At 29.9% G+C, this 20,406-nt stretch overlaps 1 protein-coding gene and 1 long non-coding RNA gene across 4 annotated transcripts in view; one reads left to right on the top strand and one right to left on the bottom strand.

The window, feature by feature from the left end:
• LOC118193399 (putative ATP-dependent RNA helicase DDX23) overlaps positions 1–20,406 on the bottom strand; it is a 79,054-nt gene that overhangs the window by 32,195 nt on the left and 26,453 nt on the right. For all 3 annotated transcript variants that reach the window (XM_085811299.1, XM_085811301.1, XM_085811300.1), the window contains 5 exons: positions 19,311–19,448; positions 17,387–17,501; positions 9,955–10,093; positions 4,814–4,980; positions 3,218–3,394 (listed from right to left, as the gene is read on the bottom strand). In XM_085811299.1, coding sequence (XP_085667425.1) covers positions 3,218–3,394; positions 4,814–4,980; positions 9,955–10,093; positions 17,387–17,501; positions 19,311–19,448 — 736 coding nt within the window. The remainder of the gene's footprint in view (positions 1–3,217; positions 3,395–4,813; positions 4,981–9,954; positions 10,094–17,386; positions 17,502–19,310; positions 19,449–20,406) is intronic.
• The window catches only part of LOC146998616 (uncharacterized), a 43,664-nt gene that overhangs the window by 2,865 nt on the left and 20,393 nt on the right, over positions 1–20,406 (top strand). The window lies entirely within an intron of this gene.

Below are 20,406 nucleotides of genomic sequence, written 5' to 3'. Positions count from 1 at the left end.
CATAGATACATCGTTGATCTGACACCGACCTGGCGAATCATTATTTATTATACTTTCCTTTCATCACTGCATGTTTATCAACACATTACAACTTGAGTAATGACTCATGCAGTGATGCCTAAACAATTTTTTATGTTAGTTATTGAATAATAAAGGAGTATGGTAACCTTTTATGTTGACATTACGCTTGGCAATGATTACAGATTTAAGTTAAATGCGCTAAAAAATGTTGACGAGGAAGAAGTTAACAAAAATTTCTTTTCATATGCTAAAAATAGATAGACCCAAAGATTACATTTAGGGCTATTTGAATTAAGAATAACTGATTTGTTATTCACATAAACCCAGAACCAGCACCAAGGCTCATATGACCGCACCGGGTCGCAGAATATAGGATCAACAGAGACTGCATCAGGCGGTAAGATATTTACCTCAATAAGGCTTCAGTATACGTGGGAATTTATTTATTCAGAACTCTGATAACCCTTAAGCATATGCAAGAAGTATAATAAATAATTAATACAATTCAGGCTAATGGTCTTAGTGTACGATAGAAGCATTATAAAATTTAATGGAACAACTTGTTGTTAGTCGCCAAGCTCATGATGCATAGCCAAATATGTATAGTGAACGATAGCTAAATTTGATTATGATATTTTTTAAGCGAATTTTAAAGGTTTACGGATATCGTAAAACAAAGGTGAAATTTTCCAATTAACGGATTTTGTAAAGAAATGCGGAGAGGAAATAATAAATGAAGGTGATATAAAAGAAGTTTTTCATTGTGATGACAATGCTTTTCAATCATCAATCAATTAATGAATGGCGAAATCTGTAGTATTGTTCTAAATCGGGAAAATACCATTACCGATAGCGAAAAAGCGACAGAGAAGTTACTCAAAATGAAAATTTTCGATTGACAAGTTAGTCGGAATTTTCGACACAGCAATTACAGGACTTGAACAGTGGAACTTTGAACAAGAGATTATGTCTGTACAGAATTAAAGAGAAAGTATTAGCACAAAAAACGAAGCAACTTAAACAACTTACATTGAAAGAAATGTTTAATAAGGTAAACAAATAAATATTAAGCTTTTTTTGTAAATTTTGATACCCTTTAGATAATAAATACTTTGCTATTTCATAAATCACGATTTCATATTTTTAATTTTATAATTTCTACATGCCATCTTACTAGATTTTAACTGATGATCTAATATCCGGAAAAATCCCAAATCAGGAATCACCGAAGTCCCGACAAGTCCAGATTTCGGACTTTGTACTGTAGTCACTTAATGACTATTCCAGAAAGTTTTTAACTGAATCTTGTCTAATAGCTTTTGCAATATATTTACGAAGTTTATGATTTCTTCTCTGATGTGTGAATGGTTTTATAGAAGCTATGTATTTTACCTTAGCAGTGACATAAAAGATCAATACATCTTCCCAATGATTCAACACCTACTCTGCCATCACAATCAAATGGTTGAAGAGCTTTATCATATTACACAGTATTTTGTATTTATAAACTTCTAAAGTTCAGATAATAGAAGGACATGTTTTCAGATAAAGTACTTTAGTAATAAGAAATTAAATTTAAAAGGGGGTAATAAAGTGATTTTTGAGATTTGCAAACTGAAAGTCTGATTATGGTAGTTATTAGAAGATGAACACTAAAGCCAATAGGAAATATTTTGGTAAATGCCTTTATTTAAATGATATCTTACTATTTTTATTACTTTGAAACCAGTAAGAAATTGCAAAATATAGAATTCAATCCAAAATGACTCTATCCACTCTTGTTTTTATCGTACACATATAGAAAATTTTATTATAACATTAACCCTTTCGAGCCGGGTAGCGCAAACGCGTGCTTATCGCGGAGGCCGGCAATGTCTTACGCGAGCGTCTGTCCAGGGCCGGGGGGTTTTTTGCTACTAAGCCTAAATTTATGAAATTTCTGAAGTATCAACGCATTGTTTAGCAATGCTCTATAGAGTATTTAAACGGCTTATGCTTTATAGATATTTTTATACTATATACTTTAATTACCTTATTCCTTGTTTAAATGCATATTTTACACATTTTATTTTCATTACTCACCATTTTATGACTTTTAACATTATACATCTGAAAACTAAATATATTACTTAAAATTCTCTTTCTGTATGAAAAATTTGAAAACAGGGATCTACACACAGTCCTACGTTACATTCCTTGCACTCGTAATAACTCATTTGCCATTTTGAAGGATTTTTCCGGGAATGTGAACAAACGAAGCATCGTCGTCTCATTTTCTTATCAGTCTCTTCTGAACAAAGTTTTGGAAAATGTCTTTCAGTTAATCTTTCAGAATCAATATCAGAATATCAGAATTTCAGAATCAATATCTGAAATATTTTGCATCATTTCTGCTATTTCATGCTCTGTTAAACATTTTCGACACTTCGACATTGACGACGACAACGACTTCAACTTCGACAACGGTAAAAACAGAAAGAATTCACGTCTAACAAGATCTAATTATTTTGTAAAAACTGAACTGCAAATCGAAATACTCAACGCTTTAGCGCATATAAAACTTCTACTTATAATAAACAACTACCACGTGCGAATAAAGTGCGATTTAAAGAGATATCATAAATCACGCCATTCGGAAACATTTATTTCCCCGTTTGTTTATATAATCAAAAACACGTGTATGTGAGTCATGCTTTTCTCATTTCGAGTAGAAGGTCTAATGTACATGTATCTGAAACCATATGGACATACAGTGCCATCTTGTGGCAGAAATTATAGTTCTGAAAACGTTCCAGGATACTGGCACAAATACGTGACAGTCGGCGCTCAGCGGGAAAATGCTCTGGCATGCCTGCGTGTCGGCCGGTATGTGAGTGTGTTCGTTGCTGGCATGTAGATGTGACAGTCGGCGCGAAGAGGTTAACAGAACATAATTTTTATCTTATTTCTTTAGAAATCCTTGAATATCAATTTTTATTCTATTTCACTTCTTTAACCCTAATAAAATTCAAAATATATCATGTAATTCGGTAAAATGTTTTGACATTATTTTAATTAAACTATTAAAAATGACTAAAAACATGCTTAAGATAAAAAAAGCATATTTTTTTATTTATATGAGCTGCAGAAAATAAGATATAAATAAAAAAGAAAAATAGGAAAAGACATGATTTAGATACAATTATTGCATTAATACCTTTAAGTCTATACCAGCAACATGTCCTCGACCAAAAAACTGCACAGTGTGTCTTTCTTTGTAAATGGGATTATAATCCACAGCTGTGTCTTCAGAAGCATCCCAATCAAACACAAACTTTCTATCATTTAATCGACGAACACGTCTTTTTTTCTTTACCAAGCCTAAATACCTTTCCTGCAATATCAAAAGTACATATTAATTGTTATGCATGTTTACACTTCCTTAAAGTCTGTTGGTCCCATCTCTTTCAATAGGGACTTTAATGTATTTCCTTCATAATTAAGGGATATTAAGGGACACTTCATTTAAGAGAGACTGAAAAAAAGCTTCAAAATAAGTTAGAATATAGATAAAAAAGTAAAAATAGGAATACACTTTGTTAGCAATCTTTTGAGGTTTCAAAAGCAAGTTTGTGCTTAGTGAGAGATAGTTTAATGAAAAATTAATCTCTCTCATTTGAAAACTGCTTTTTAGTAGGAAAAAAGGAAAGAATATATTGAGAAAAAGCAAGTTGTGGTGCAAACAAAAGAATATTTTACATTCATAGCTACAGTTCTCAGAAGGAGGAAGAAAGTTGTATGGCAATTTAAAACAGGGACCAACGGGAAAGAAAAGATTGTCAGATGACTTTACCACTTGCCAAGATACAGGGATCTTACACTGTCATTTTTAGTTCACCGGGGAGCAAAAGAACTATAGTTTTGCAGTTGTGTATTATTTTTACATACTTTTAGCATGGGCTTCAAAAAGGAAAAAATTAAAATTAAAACATAAAGCCATTGTAATTCATGGAGTAGAAATTGAAAAGCTTAGTTTGAGAGATTTAGGGCAGAAACATGGATTAAATAAAAACCAATTAAGTTATGCGAGAGAAGAAATAAAAATATTATGGATTACTAATTCAAATGAACATTCCAAGACTATAAAATTTAGAAAGATTGAAGCTTTTGAAATTGATACAGTAATTTCCAATTGGTTTGGATCTGTTTTCTATTGGCACAAACAGTAAGTGAAAGCAAATTTTGTTAAGAAGAAATGGAAATGGCAGATAAAACAAGAATAGATTGGAGCAATTACATGGGAGAATTTTCTGCACTAAGAAGAGGATAAGAGACAAAGCCAGCAATTTCGATTATCAACAAAAATCAATAGAATCCAGATAGTCACCAAATTAATCATAATGCAAAACTAAAATTCGCAGTAGCGGCTGCAATGCAAGTACCTGATCCAGTAACAGATTTTAAGCTTATAAAAACATAAGAAATATAACAATATTTCCTTAACCTTTGAGATATAGAACTTGAAATAGAAATAAAGTTCAAATTTTTTCACAATAATTTTATTTATGCATATTATGTGCAAAAAATAATCAGGTTTTAAATTTTAAATTCTTCCTGTTGGAATCTGACAACTATAATTTCCTGTGGAAAGAACAGTTTACACTTTTATGACAGATGCATGTATAAAAAACTACCTAATTTTTATTTATCTGCAAAAATGTAATCATGTTAATACAAGAATTTTATCATTTTTTAACATGAAATTAAAGTACTCTGTGGCTTATTCATTTATTTATAAAATTTGATAACTTACACGAATTGCTTCTAATTCCTTCTCTTTGTCTTTGATTTCTCTAACTTTGTCTCTATCAGATTCTGTAGGAACACCACCGGGTCCAGCAGCGGCTGCTGCGGCGGCTGATGCTTCCTCTGCCTCTCTTTTTTCTCTTCTTTCACGTCTTTCTCTTTCTTTGTCATTTTCTATAAATACAAAGAGATAGACTTTAGAAACTGACATTTTGAGCACCACAATGTTTAGGAAACTGAATTTCTTTCAAGTCAGAAAACATTCAAAACACAAATACACACAAAAATTTGAATGACTAAATATAATACATTTTTGACAGATAAGTGTTTGATAATGGAATATAGTAAAAAAAATCTAACCATAAAATGATGTAAAATATTTCAACATAGTTTGAAGATGACTGCCACAAACATCAAAACGAAGTACCAATAACAAAAGGACTACAGTGATTTAGTCGTGCAACATACTTAAAGCTTTATTAAAGTTGGCTGAGAAAAATGAAAAAAAAAAAAAAAAAAAAAAAAACTAATTATTATATTATGCTTGCACATATACTGTAACTCATTTTTTTTTATTTTGCACTTTCTACATTTGAAGTCAGATCAAAATGCACTGCATAACACTAATTTAATATTTAACAGAAATTACTAATTTAAAATGACATACAGAATTACATAATTTTGTGCATTTTTTTAAAAATTTCTTTGGATCCTACTTTGTTATAATCTTAATATCATATAATAATAATAGGAGAGAAAAATCGCTTAATTGTCTGGCATTTATCACTCTTACTTAGTAAGTACAATGATCCCTTATTATAAGACAGAGGATGAAGCCAGAATTAAAATTGGATCATAAGATTACCCATGTTCATCCATGTTATCTCTACTGTTAAATAATGAAGAATCTGTTGGTAATTATGTTTGTTCTATTTTCAGAACTCTTTATATTTCAGTTCTGTTTATATTTGTTCTATTTCAACAATAACTGTTTCAACACTGAGGAAAATGACAGCACTTAGAACCACAAAATTTGAACACATTTTTTATTAATAAATTCCGTGATCTGATAGTGAACAGTGGCAACAATGTTCAAAATAAAACATTTTTATTTCTAATACAGGAAACAAGCCATTCTACCAAAAGGTGAGATATTAGTCTTTCAATTTCAATTAACAAACTTCACTATTTAAAAGCAATGTGGTACTACTACCTGAAATAAAATACTTTTTATCTTCTATGTGCCAGCATGCTGTCCTTCAGTAGAGCATAACATATTTTAAACTTTCAAATGTAATCTGTCTGATATTCAGCTACAAACTATGCAATTTAAAAGCAATAAATGCAGTTCTTAAGAATATTTTTTCTGCTTTTTATTCTGACTGATTTAAATAAAAATGCATTTAAATCATGAGAAGACTAAATAAAAATATTTATAAGAAACGGCACTAGCTAGACGATTATATATTTTGCCTTTTTACTTCCTTGTACGAAGTAAAAAGGAAGTACTGTAATCGTGAAAAGTTTCAGGCAGCATATTTCAACAAAAATTTCCATTTTTGACCGCTATCAAATGCAATTTAACGATGTTTTTGCGTGATATCTGTACGTAAAGACAGAATAAAAGACTCTTTTCCTGAAAAAAAAAATTATAAAACTGCTTTAAAATTAATTCTGAAGAGAATTTTTCGTGGCGTCTGTACAAACGTATGTACGTACGTACATACGTATCTCGCATAACTCAAAAACGAGTAGCCTCAGAACGTTGAAATTTTGTATATAGGACTGCTATAACATGTAGATGTGCACCTCGTATTTTGATTGCAATCGGCCGCACCAAACGTATATAAATATATTTATATATATATCCACTCTGTTACCTGGCTCAGTAATCTGTTTCTTTACTCTTATATGTTTGTAAATTGTACATTTTTTGCTTTAAAAATGATTGAATTATGTTGTTTTTATCTTCCGGTTAAGGTTTTTATGCCTTTAGTAAATCTGTATGCAATATTTTTAGAATTATCAACAATTTTAAAGTTGTTTAAGTGCCGCTAAGCCTTTTTTTTTTATGGCGGCCATTGATTGTTTACATTTGAAACAGCAGACTAGCGGATTTGTTGCCAATCTAGAGAAACTTAGCTTCACAACAACAAAGATAACGCCTTCATTTATTATTACCAATTAAATCATGCTTAATCCTTTCTGGAATTTTTTCAAGGAAATAAGTGTTTAAGATTTACTTCATAATTTTTAATATAGATATTTTGAGTTTTTATGTATTTTTGCCTTCTCGCGAAGTGAGAACTGAATTAATTGAATGAGAAATACTCAATTGTCTATGAAAAACTGTTTCTTTTTTTGTTTTATTTGCTTAATTTCTTTAATACATCATTCTAGTTTTATTATTTATTATAGTATTTGAATAGAACATGTGGCAACGATTAGATAATTCTATTCTTTAAATGATATAAATTTTGTGCATTATGAGTTATAATATGAACGAAATATAATACTGTTAAGTGAATCTAGCGCCAGAGTGTCGCTATGGTAAACAAATACTAGAGTGAATTTTAAAGAATGCATTTATTCTATTGTGGTTTATGCGCTGTCGGCGATGTATATTTTATTGAATCCAATAAGTTTAAATGAAATGCAAGAAAAATGCGTATAATTTAATATTTCGTAGAAGGAAGTCATGTGGTGTACACATCAGATTTTTTAATAATAACTATGTTAAGTGTCTGGCCACACTAAAAGCTAGTACTGAAAATGAAGGGTTCCTTAAAGGTAAAATTACATTTTTATATAGAATAAAAATAGATCTCTAATAAATTACTTAAAAACTATTTTTGTTTATTTTATATAACAAATATGTAAGGGGGAAAATTTTTAATACACACAATACATGAAAAGGAAATGCATAGAATTTTATCCAGATATGGAAAAATAACTCAAAAATATTTTTACATATTTACTTACTTAATATGCATTTCTATGTCTTGCAAAACTTTTTTCTTTGGATTCTATTACTAGAAATATTTCTAACTTTTTTAGCTGTCCTTTGGCCTTTAACATTTTTTACACACTTTAATTTTTAGTGCTAACAACTGCACAGTTCGAATGAATAACATATTTTTACATTCAAACCATTTCTACGATGCAGTCTCTAGTCAGAAAGTGGGATTTCTCTCAGTTGTCTTGCTCTTCCTCTTTGTTCTCGACTTGATGAAGTTTATTTTATTTATTTATTTTTTTTTAATGACAGTTTTTTTTTTTAAATGAGATTTTGGAAAACTCATTTATAGGAAGAATATTTGATGTCTACAGAATCAGCAATTTATACCTAAATGCATAACACTGGAAGCATATAACTTAGGAATTTTAAGCAACCTCCATGTAATACCAACACTATGGCTATTAATCAGCTTTACAGAAAAGAACTAATGTATACACATGGGTAGAACTTTAATAGGGGTAACACCGCTACACATACATATATACATACATACACACAAATGCATACATATATATATATAGAGACATATGCATATATAGACAACCCCATGAAAGAGTAATGCTCTACCATTCACCAAACTTGTAAGACTTAAAACTCAAGTGACTATGGTTGATTATTAAGATGAAATAATAATGGCTATGCATGCTCATGGCATTTGTTTACAAACTATTTCAGAGATTATTCAGGCAACAGACTGTCAAGAAATACAGGTAGATGGTGCTGATACACAATAACTGTTTTTAAATTTTGTTAATGTTGTGCATCATCAAGAGTATAAAGTTGTCTCTGATTATGTTGTGTAAATAAAGGATTAATATCTAAAACAGGTTCAATTACTATCCCTGAAGCTCATCAGATCAAGAACCAGGTAACTAGGCCTTTCTACTTTATTTTAAATGATTAATTGAATTCTTTTGTTTTATGAGACTTTGAATCTGAATAGTAATTATGCCCTGTAATTGTCTCAGTTGCTTTAAGTTAAAACATAATTTGACAGAAGTTCAGCCTCACAGTGTGTTTATATGTCAACGTACAATAATTCTGGTTTTACAAAATTTTCTTTTAATAATTCAACAGCTGAATCATATACATTTTAATGCAGAATCCTTTAAGAATGATTTTAGATAGTTAAATTTATCAATTTTAGACTACTGTTTATTCTCATAAATTGCATCTTCAAACTGTCCCTCCAAATCCTTGCCAGTTTTCCTATTTGCTATTAAAAGCTTCTGTTTTTAATTTTGGCACTTTGACATTAAAATAATTAGTAACTATCCCTTCTTCCAAAATTCTAGAGGATTCACTATGTGCATCAATTTTAACTTTCGCTTTGCAAAATGTTTACGCTTACAGTACTTTTCTAGTTTTTATTTGTAACATCAGCTTGAAGCATTTCTAAATCACTTACAATGATTTCAATAATAGAATCTAGGTGATACATCTGATGTTTTAAATCCAAATCATTTTAATCAATATTGTCCTCCTTTAACATATCACTTATTTTATTCATAATTTTAGTTAAGTACTTAAAACAGTTTTTCTTTTACTTTTTAACTTCTCTAATCCACTAAAATGTTCCATTTTCAATCATTATAGCTTCAGTTATTCCGGCACCATAAAACAAGAGTTCAATAGACAATCAGTTCAAATACCTAGTTCTTGATCTGATAGGCTTCAGGTACAGTAACTGAGCATATTTTAGATATTTATCCCTTATTTACACATCAGTAACCAGATCAAAAGACACTAAAAAAAAGTTTAATTGAGATATTTTGTGCAGTTGTAAACAAATAATTGTCCCTATTTAAGTTCCAACCCTCATGTAGCAAATAGCAAAGAAATATTTTTACCTTCTGCATTATCCTAGGCATTTTTCAGTACTAATGTTAAAAATACATTTCTTATATTAAATCGGTTTACACATTTTTTATTATTTTTACATCATGTTACATTTATCCATTTTACTTAATATTTTTAATTTCTTAGGACGTACTTTATCCATTGACCATATACTGAATATTTGTCAGAACAGTATTCTTAATGCAAAATAAAACATTAAAAATCTTCTTAAGTAAATCATACATTTATATATTAAAATCACTAAGAATGATCAAAATTCCTTTATATACCTAGAGAACGTTTTGCTTCTTCCATGAAATGAAGTCTAATTTTCCTTTCTTCTTCCATTCGCTTACGTTGCTCCTCAACTTCCTGTTGTCTCCGCTTCAAAGCCTCGGCAGCTCGTTGTTCTTTTGTCAAGAAGACAGGCTTAACGAAAAAAGAACACACATTTCAAATTTAAATACAAAAATAATTACAATTTAAAACAGAGATATTTATAACAGATATGCACCAAATAACAGGGAACAATTCTAAAATACAAGATCAATCATTGTAATAATTCACATTTCAATCAGGAATAACCATATTAACTTTTTTCTTCTGTTTACCTCTAAAACACTGTAACACCAACTTCTACCTCACTTTATATCACATTTCCTATGTTCTTTATTTGGGGGGGGGGCAGTAATAGGTAGTTCTGCATTTCTAAAGATAAGTAATACAAAATAAAGATCTTATGCAAGTTTCATATTCTTCCGAGTTTCTGGTGCGACACCATGCTTTAAATACATATCTAGTGGCAAAATACTAAACTGGCAAAAACTTTATTGCCTTCACAAAATATATTACAAAATTCATAAAAACATAATTTTAAAATTATTGCAGTTTTTGTAAAAATTATGAAAAATTTGTACAAATTGCAGAATATACTTTAAATTTTCTAGGAACTATACTTTTACAGAAAAATCGTCTCAAAAGTCAATCACCATGGTTGATCTCTTTTTATAATTTTACTTCCTTGATTAATTTTTAATTCACATTCATTTTTTATTCACAGGATTGCCACAGATGGTGTCCATTGATACTAGCAGCACTGAAGCAGATAAACTCTCTACATATATAAGTGGCTCTCTCAAGATATAGGTTATTTTAATTGGTCTAGCACATATTTTCCAGAGGATACTCCCCATTTTTCAAATAGTCTATTATTGTTTTTGGTCTTTACCCATGAATATTTTCCAATTAAAATTAAGTGAAACGCTAGCTGTATGAAGTTCGAACATTGATCTTCTTGATCGTCACATTTTTGTCACAGTACTGTTGCATGTGTACACGTTTGTAATAGATTGAATGCACACAAAATCAGTGATAGCTTGATAAAATTCAATTTACCAAAAGAAACATTTCTCAGTTCTGGAACTTTCCACAAAAATAGTTGTACAATTCTTCACAATATCAAAGTACAATCAGTAGTTCCACTTCAAACTACTAATAATGATAAACACAATGCAATGCAGAGTGCCTCTAAATGGCAAAGCTAACCTAGAGATATCTCAGTACTCCGAACTCACTCTGAACTATCTACTAAAAAAAACAACTAAGAAACTGATGCTCTCTCCAGTCTTATATAGTTTTTATCCAGCTGCCAATATACTTCTAGTACTTTTTGCTTCTCAAAATTACTGAAAGGCATATGAAAGCCAAATACAATTACAGCTACATAGAGGATCAATTAAAATTATTCAGGTACAACACTCATTACAGTTATACAGGGGTTGGACAAAAACATTGCGAAATGGTCGCCAGGTTTGACAATCTTTGACGTCACCAAATTTGGCAACAAAAAATTAGTCATTCTTGTTTTTCCAGCAGAGCATCGTTTCTTTAGATTTCCATGTTACAGTGCATGGAACTTTTGATTTCCATGTATAGAAAATATACAATTTCACTCAAATTATCTATATATGTACAAAATTCATGACAGTACATTGAAGCATGGTTGTGAAGTTTACATGTGTTCAAGAATCTCTTTTTTTTTTAATCGTAAATAAGATGGTGCTTTAATTGATAACACCAGTTTTATAAGAAGGCATGAAAAAAAAAAACAATTATGATGGTGCACCAACAATAGTTGGAAAATATCAAGGATACCAAAATTCACATGCCTAACCTTCAGATTTTTCGTTGTTTTTTGCAAAGGTAACAGTGTGTAGTTGCAAAAATTATTCAGGACGAGCTTTATGCAGTTTTAAAGCTATTCACCAAAGCAATAAATACCATCAAAGTTATAGCTCTGAAAGGCCGTCTTTTTTGCATAACTATGTGAGCACAGTGATGAAAGTTACAATTTGCTTCTTCACACAGAGATCATCTCCAAGGGGTTTTGCAACATTTTATAGACATTTTCAATGAACTGATAGAATTTTCCTAGGAGACAACATAATCCAGATGTTAAAAGCCAGACTACTAGCCAAAAAAGAAATAAATAAACTAAAATAAATAAAACAATGAAAAAAATTTTCTAATTAAATCTAAGAATGGAGAATATAGTACTAAAAAATCTGATGTGTACACCACATGACTTCCTTGTACGGAATATTAAATTATACGCATTTTTTCTTGCATTTCATTTAAATTTATTGGATTGAATTAAATCTACTTCGCCGACAGAGCATAAACCACAATAGAATAAATGCATTTCTTAAAATTCACTCTAGTATTTGTTTACCATAGCGACACTCTGGCACTAGATTCACTTAACAATATTATATTTCGTTCATATTATAACTATGTCTATGTCTTATCACTTAGTAAGAGGCAATCGACCATTAACGGCCTTTACCAATATATGATACTTGACTTTTAAATGCTTGAAGAATCGAGTAAGTTGTATTCAATAATATGGAAGTACTTGTACACATGCTGTGCTAGAACTCAGAGATTAGTAGCGACGGAGGCTCCTGTGCCGCCGTCTGTTCATATTATAACTCATAATGCACAAAATTTATATCATTTAAAGAATAGCATTATCTAATCGTTGCCACATGTTCTGTTCAAATACTATAAAAAAGCTAGAACGATGTACAAAAGCAATTAAGCAAACAAAACAAAAAAGAAACAGTTTTTCACAGACGATTGAGTATTTCTCATTCAATTAATTCAGTTCTCACTTCGTGAGAAGGCAAAAACACACAAAAACTCAAAATATCTATATTAAAAATTACGAAGTAAATCTTAAATACTTATTTCCTCGAAAAAATTCCAGAAAGGATTAAGCATGATTTAATTGAAAATAATAAATGAAGGCATTATCTTTGTTGCTGCGAAGCTACGTTTCTCTAGATTGGCAACAAATCCACTAGTCTGCTGTTTCAAATGTAAACAAACAATGGCCGCCATCAAGAAGAGGATTAGGCTTAGTGGCACTTAGACGACTAAAATTTTTGATAATTCTAAAAATATTGCATAGAGATTTACTAAAGGCATAAAAACCTTAACCGGAAGAAAAAAACAACATAATTCAATCATTTTTAAAGCAAAAAAATGTACAATTTATAAACATATAAGAGTAAAGAAACTGAGATCACTGAGCCGGGTAACAGAGTGGATATATATATAAATATATTTATATACGTTTGGTGTGGCCGATTGCCAAACGTACGAGGTGCACATCTACATGTTATAGCTGTCCTATATATAAAATTTCAACATTCTGAGGCTACTCGTTTTTGAGTTATGCGAGATACGTACGCATGTACATACATACGTTCGTACAGACGCCATGAAAAATTCTCTTCAGAATTCATTTTAAAGCAGTTTATAATTTTTTTGGAGGAAAGGAGTCTTTTATTCTGTCCTTACGTACAGATATCACGCAAAAACATCGTTAAACTGCATTCGATAGCGGTCAAAATGGATATTTTCGTTGAAATATGCTGCCTGAAACTTTTCGCAATTACAATACTTCCTTTTTACTTTGTACAAGGAAGTAAAAAGGGGGGAGCAGATATACTATGTAGGAGATTTTTCTCCTGTCAGATTCCTACATGTCACTTTCAAACACCTGCTTGCTAGGGAGTTGCATCTAGCCAATAACAGTACATTGGTTTACACAGAAGATACCATCATGCTTTTGGCCTTGAGTGGTCGCTGGAGGGGTAGGGTTGGTGCTATGGACTTTGCTGCTCGCTGCAATATTCGACAGTCCTAAATTCTAAAAAATTTGCCACCTTTAAATTCTGCTCTCGAGTGTCTCTCCTAAATTCCAGGATTTTGACATTTATGATTTTTGCTATACTGTACTCCTTTAAACTGTAAAAACTGATGGCTTGCAAAGCAATTTTGTGCAGCTCATAAAGATATTTCAGTTATGTACTTGTTTCGAATACAATGTTGCAAAGATTTCAAGAATTTAATTATTTGAAGACTGAGTTTACATTATTTTCATTACCATTAAAAACAAAAGTGAATAATGCACATGAAATTCTATAAATTGAACTAATCAATTTACAATGTGACATAAATCTTATTCAAAGATTTCAAGATATCGATTTGATTAACTTTTATTCACATGCTTAAAAATATAAATACATTCAGTTACTTATTGCTACACTAGGAATAATTGCTTTATTTTGGAATACATTTATATCTGAACAGCATTGTTTCAAAGTTAAAATTCAGAAAAGAAACCCAACTGACCGATTATTGTCTACAACCCACAATGAAGAAAATTTCTAGTAATTTTTCTCCAAGACCAAAACTTTTATCAGAATTAAAATGCTATCAGTACTAAACTGTAATAAAGAAGTTTATAATTATTATATACAAATATATGTATTTTAATTTATTTGGCAAGGAAAAAGTGTAATAAATAACAGAAAGAGACTAGGTACTCATTATTTATCCTTGAATTTTATCCCACATGGAAAGTTTTCATAATTTGTTTATTTACAGTTTGAATTAAAGTTATTTAATGATTAATAAAACATATTAGATTTATTTGAAATAAATGTCTCTGTCTTAAAAATGAATATTTAGATATCAGTATATTTAAATTATAAAATGTGACCAAGAAATGTATTGCAATACCAAACTTTCAGAGAGAAATAAATAAAAATTTGAATTTTTTTCTTTGCATCATCATCATTATTATTGTTGCTTATTGATGCTCTGATAAATATTTATTAAGCTGAATTAAGTTAAAATATTTTTATTTTTTTTATAAAAAATGTTTATTTAGCAGAAAAAAAAAATTCTGGCCCGTCAGTTGTTTCCAGACTCTGCATTCGGCTTGCATGCAATTTGAGTCTGAGACCACTGATTTAAAAGACAATAACATGTAAGATAATTAAATTTCAGTTTTATTCAGTTCAGGTATTTGAAAGCAATGTATTACCATTGCCAGAAATAAAGCATTCTTAGCTTTCACACAGATGTTACTGCCATTTAGTAAAATGTAAAATATTCAACTTTTAAAAACAACAAATGTAGTTCTTAATAATATATTTTTTTAACATTTAAATCTAATTAAAAGCATTGGATATTTTCAGAAAATTACATTAGATGGACTTTTTTAAATTATTATATATTTCAATTCGTTGGATAGAGTTCTCATTGTTTCAAGGTAAACTTTTATATGAATTAACTTTTTCCCCTCGTTTTGGGGAGGAGCCAGAATTTTTGGGTGAACTATTATAATTAAAATACATTGGAATGGTTCCACAGCTAATTCTGGAAACAGAAAAGTGAGGATTTTTTTATGGAAGAGAGATTATAAATTAGTTCTAAATTTATTGACATATTTACTGATAATATATTTACTGATAATTTTTCAGCAACTTAATGCAAAATACTAGGCATGATTATATACGAGGGCTATCCAGAAAGTAGATTACGTTTTGGAATAAAAAAATAAACAAAGTATAGGAAACAAATTTTATTATATACAGATGAAAGCCACACTCAAATACTACTTTTCTACATAGTCACCATACAAATTAAGGCATTTATCGTAGCGATGTACGAGCTTGGAAATTCCTTCGTCGAAAAATTCGGCCGCCTGCGCCTTCAACCACTTCGTTACCTCTTCTTGCAGCTGTGCGTCGTCATCAAAACGCATTGATTGCAATTTCGTTTCACAGTTCACATGTTTCACCCATGTTTCGTCACCAGTAACGATGCGATCGAGTAAAGAGTCACCATCCTTATGGTAAGCGTCCAAAAAGTTCAACGCTGCAGCCATTCGCTGATTTTTGTGGTCCTCTGTCAAGATTTTTGGAATCCATCTTGCACAAAACTTGTGGTAACCAAGCTTTTCGCTGATGATTTCGTGCAACAAACTTCGCGAAATTTGTGGAAAACTCAAAGAAAGTTCCGTTATTGTGAAATTTCGATTTTCACGGACTTTAGCATCGACTTTTTCGAGAAGTTCGGCGGTCACTATGCTGGGTCTCCCACTTCGATCTTCGTCGTGAACATTGGTTCGGCCATTTTGAAATCTTATGACCCACTGACGCACTCCACCTTCAGTGATAATGTTGTCCCCATACACTTCACGAAGCTGCCGATAGATTTCTATCGGTTTACAGTTTTTTGCAGTCAGAAACCTTATTACTGAGCGCACCTCGCGGGATTTTCAATTAACGCAGACATTTCAAACCGTCACAGTATCTGAACGGAGCACAGCACGAACCTCTCACTAGCACGGCTAGATGCAGACTGAGCTGCGCAACGCTCTGACCCCAAGATGGCCGCGCTAGCCCCGCCCCTAGCGGACACAGACGGAAACGTAATCTACTTCCTGGATGGCCCTCGTAATTTTAATTAAAATTTTTTGTAATCATATATATATAATAATTTATAATAAAAAAACTTTTCATATACCAGCTTCAAGGAATATAAATTCAATTTAAAACCATGAATGATAAAATTTTTTGAATTAATTTTAATTTGAATTAATGAAATTAAATTAGTATTTATTTATTTATATGGAAAGTTTTCGTACTATAAATTATTATGAATTATTTGTTTATTACTTTTGAGCTTTAGTTCAAGTCATAGGCTTTTTAATTTACTTTTAATTACTTTATTTTGAATATACATTTATTATAATTATTTTAGGTAGAACAAATGAGAAATACAGATAAACACAAAACACTGTAAATAGTAATTAAGCCATTTTTGAAAACATTGTTACTACATATAACCTTTTTCTTACACATAGTTCTGATGATCATAATTATTCCATCATTGCTTCTACTTAATAATTATGAAATGCTGTCATGAATATAAAATATTTATTCATTTTTGACTGTTATCGAAATTCGTGCAAAAATTAGATAATCCAAAATAAATGAGAAAACTTATGATGACTGCCTAGTGATATACCATTAAAAAAAACTGCTATAAATTATTACTAATTCTCAGTTATACTTGGGATAAAAGAATCTGCTATAAATAATTTTTCAGACATGTTAAATGTTACAGTATTAAGCATAAACTAACTTTTGATTAATGAAAGCAAACACATCCAGGTAAAAATATAGTCATACTGCAGATACTGCTAATTTACTGTAGCAATGAAGAAAATGAATTAAAAGTATAGTTTTCAATCATATACTTTTCATGTGACCAACTAAGTATATAGATATACCTCTAAATAGAAAATTTAAAATAATACATTATCATAAAAAAGAATATGTAGAAAATAAAATGACATACTTTGCTTCGTGCCATTTCTTCCGCTTGCATTTTTGCCTTCAATTCTTCTAAAGATAATGGTTCTTTTTTTACTTTTTCTTCTTTCTTTTCATCTTCATCCTCTTCACTCTTCACACTGATGATGAGATAAAAAGATATTCATATTTTAAAGCAGGGGTTTGAAAGAAAATAGACTATAAATTTATAATAATAAAACCTTAACACTTGCAACATCAAATATGATTTCCATTTTAATATTACCAGACTTTTCATTAATTTCAATTATATATAATTTTAGTTAAAAATAATCTTTATATCAAATATCAACCAAAAGCAAAATATTCCAGCTCCATTCAATTTTCACATAAAAGTCACACTAAACAAAACAAAAAAAAAAAAAAAGAGCAATAAGAATTGCAAAAATGTAAGCAGCAGCCATTTTGAAGATCTGACTATAACCTTTCTCTTTGGCTGCTTAAAGAATTTAACCTAGAAAATGAAAATCACATATTGATGCATAAACACAGGAGGAGAAAGTTAGGAAAAGCTTCTGCAATCATAATAGAAAATGAAATACTAAATGTGAAACAGGAAAACTATAACCAAAGAATCAAATTTTTTAAAGCTGTTGAGTTTACGATTGGTTAATAATAAAAACAGATTTTCATGGAAGTGAAAAATCTCTACGTAATCTGATGTTTAATTAGATTTTTTAGTCACATTTATCCTTCTGTACTCTGGCCATAATCTGATTTTTGATTAAATTTTATAATCTTTTTTTCTTTGTACCTTAGTATTTCTAAGTCTTAATGTCTTACAAAAAGCCTAATAAGAAGATAAACTCAGATCTCTAAATGGGTCCTGCCAATTTTATCTATACATCCTAATTCTCATACTCTCATGAAATAAATTCCTTTGCCATACCCATTATTAGCAGTTTCTTATTAATTTAAAGAGATAAAGAAAAAAGAGATTAGAAAAGTACCAGTATGCTTTAGTTTGCTATTTAATATCTTCACATCATTATTATAATAAATGTTCATTTCGATTCTAGATTTCATTCTCATTTCAAATAAATGCATTAACAAATTATGACAGTTCTTATTACAATTAAACTATCGGAAAAACATTTATGAATATTGTAAAAAAATTGATAGTTTCCTACAATAAATGTAAATGACTGATAATGCAAATGAAGTGCTAATAAAATTATAAATTCTTATACATTACTTCAACTATTCATGGAGCTGCATGCATTTAATGCTAATAATAAAGGTCAATCATAATTTACACAAAAATTACTGAAACAGCACATCTTTCAAGAAAAATAATATATATATAATAAAACATTAACCCTATAAATCATTTCAAGACTGAGGATAATAAATGATTCTTAAAGGAAAAAAGTAGAACAAGCGGGGAGGGATTTGTGGGTGGGAAAAGTAGAACAGGAGTTTTTAATTTTGTCTTATATGATGACTAGTACAAAATTAAACTGTAATATTACCAAATGTGAATATTTTATTTTTATGGAAATATTTAAGAAAAATTAAAACAGATATTTCACTTCTAAGATGTACAATTCTAAATCAGCATGTGAAAGAGTAAATTCCTCTCACCATAATTTTAATATATAGGCAATTTTTGCTTGGTAAGGCTATTTTTATTGATCCCAAAACACAAAGGATTAGTTCATTTTTTCCTCATTGCAATTATTCATTACAAGATACACATTTAAATAATTTACAGGTTTGAGTGAGCCTCAACCTCTAATTACATATAATTAAATATTTTACTTGAATTTAAATAGTAATTTTCTTTCTTGCACACATTTTAAAATTAATTTGCTACATACCAGGAAAACATTTTATAACTCATTGTATAGATATATTTAAGTTAAAAACAAAATTCAATACATTTTAAATTATACAATATTGATACTCACTGATTTTTATCTTTAGATTTTTCTTTGTGTTTAGATTTTTCTTTGTCTCTAGATTTATCTTTATCCTTGGATCTGTTCTTATCTTTTGTACGATCTCTGTCTTTGTGTCGATGTCGATCTCTGCTCCTAGATCTGGATCTATAAAAACAAAATTTAGCACATGAAAATAACACTTAATACTGTACATAAAAATAAAAATATGAGCTTAATACTAAATGCTCTAATTATTATAATTTATTTTTCAATAGTAATAATGAAGAAATAATACAAAAGATTGGTAAGAAAGGTATGATCAAAGAAAAATAATGTATGCTTATTATTATGAATAATTATTCGGCTGATCTTTGGAATATGGTAACAGGTAGTTTGGTGACATTTTGGTAAGGCGATAAAGGTTACTAGCTAGGACTTTAGCAGTTTTTAAGTGAAAATATGTTGACGTGTACATGGATGATACCGTGTATGTGAAATTCGTAAAAATGCGGCAAGCAGTGGGCGATTCTGCACTTTGTCCCAATTTCCCACCTAATCTTCGTCATGATTAAGCACTTTTGTTCCATAAAAGTTGTAGCATAAGCGTAATTCGGCTAGCAGATTGTTGGAAAAAAATGTTGAGTAAAAAAAAAAAACATGCCTTTACTTCGTGAAAACAAAATGGCGTCCAAAGAAAAACTAGCAGGTTGCTGTAGCAGGGTTGCTGTAGCAGGTTGCTGTAGCACATTTTTGCCAACAAATCTCCAAGTTACCATAATCCAAAGACTAACCACTTATTTTAGTCTAGAATATTGATTAATGTTATTCTGAAAGCAAAAAGGTATAAACAGTTACATTTTTTATAATGTATCAACTACTTGAACATTTTTAAAATTTACATTATAATTTTTTCCTGTATGGACAGATTTAAGAAGTGACCGACTATCTAACAGATGTTTACACAAATCCCTTCCTCTCAGTAAGATGAATTATTGTAATTTACAGGCTTTTAAAAGAAATTGTGAAGAAGATTTTAACAAAATATAACTTACAAATACATGAAATAAACATGATTCTAACAAATAATTTGTATTCTGCAAATAAGCTTATAAGGTAAATTTAT

Source organism: Stegodyphus dumicola, chromosome 2 (genome assembly GCF_044657685.1).
Source record: "Stegodyphus dumicola isolate Sdum_Otavi_A_Nest chromosome 2, ASM4465768v1".
Taxonomy (NCBI): Eukaryota; Metazoa; Arthropoda; class Arachnida; order Araneae; family Eresidae; genus Stegodyphus; species Stegodyphus dumicola.
The sequence above is the reverse complement of the archived record's forward strand: the minus strand, read 5'-3'. Positions and strand labels throughout refer to the sequence as shown.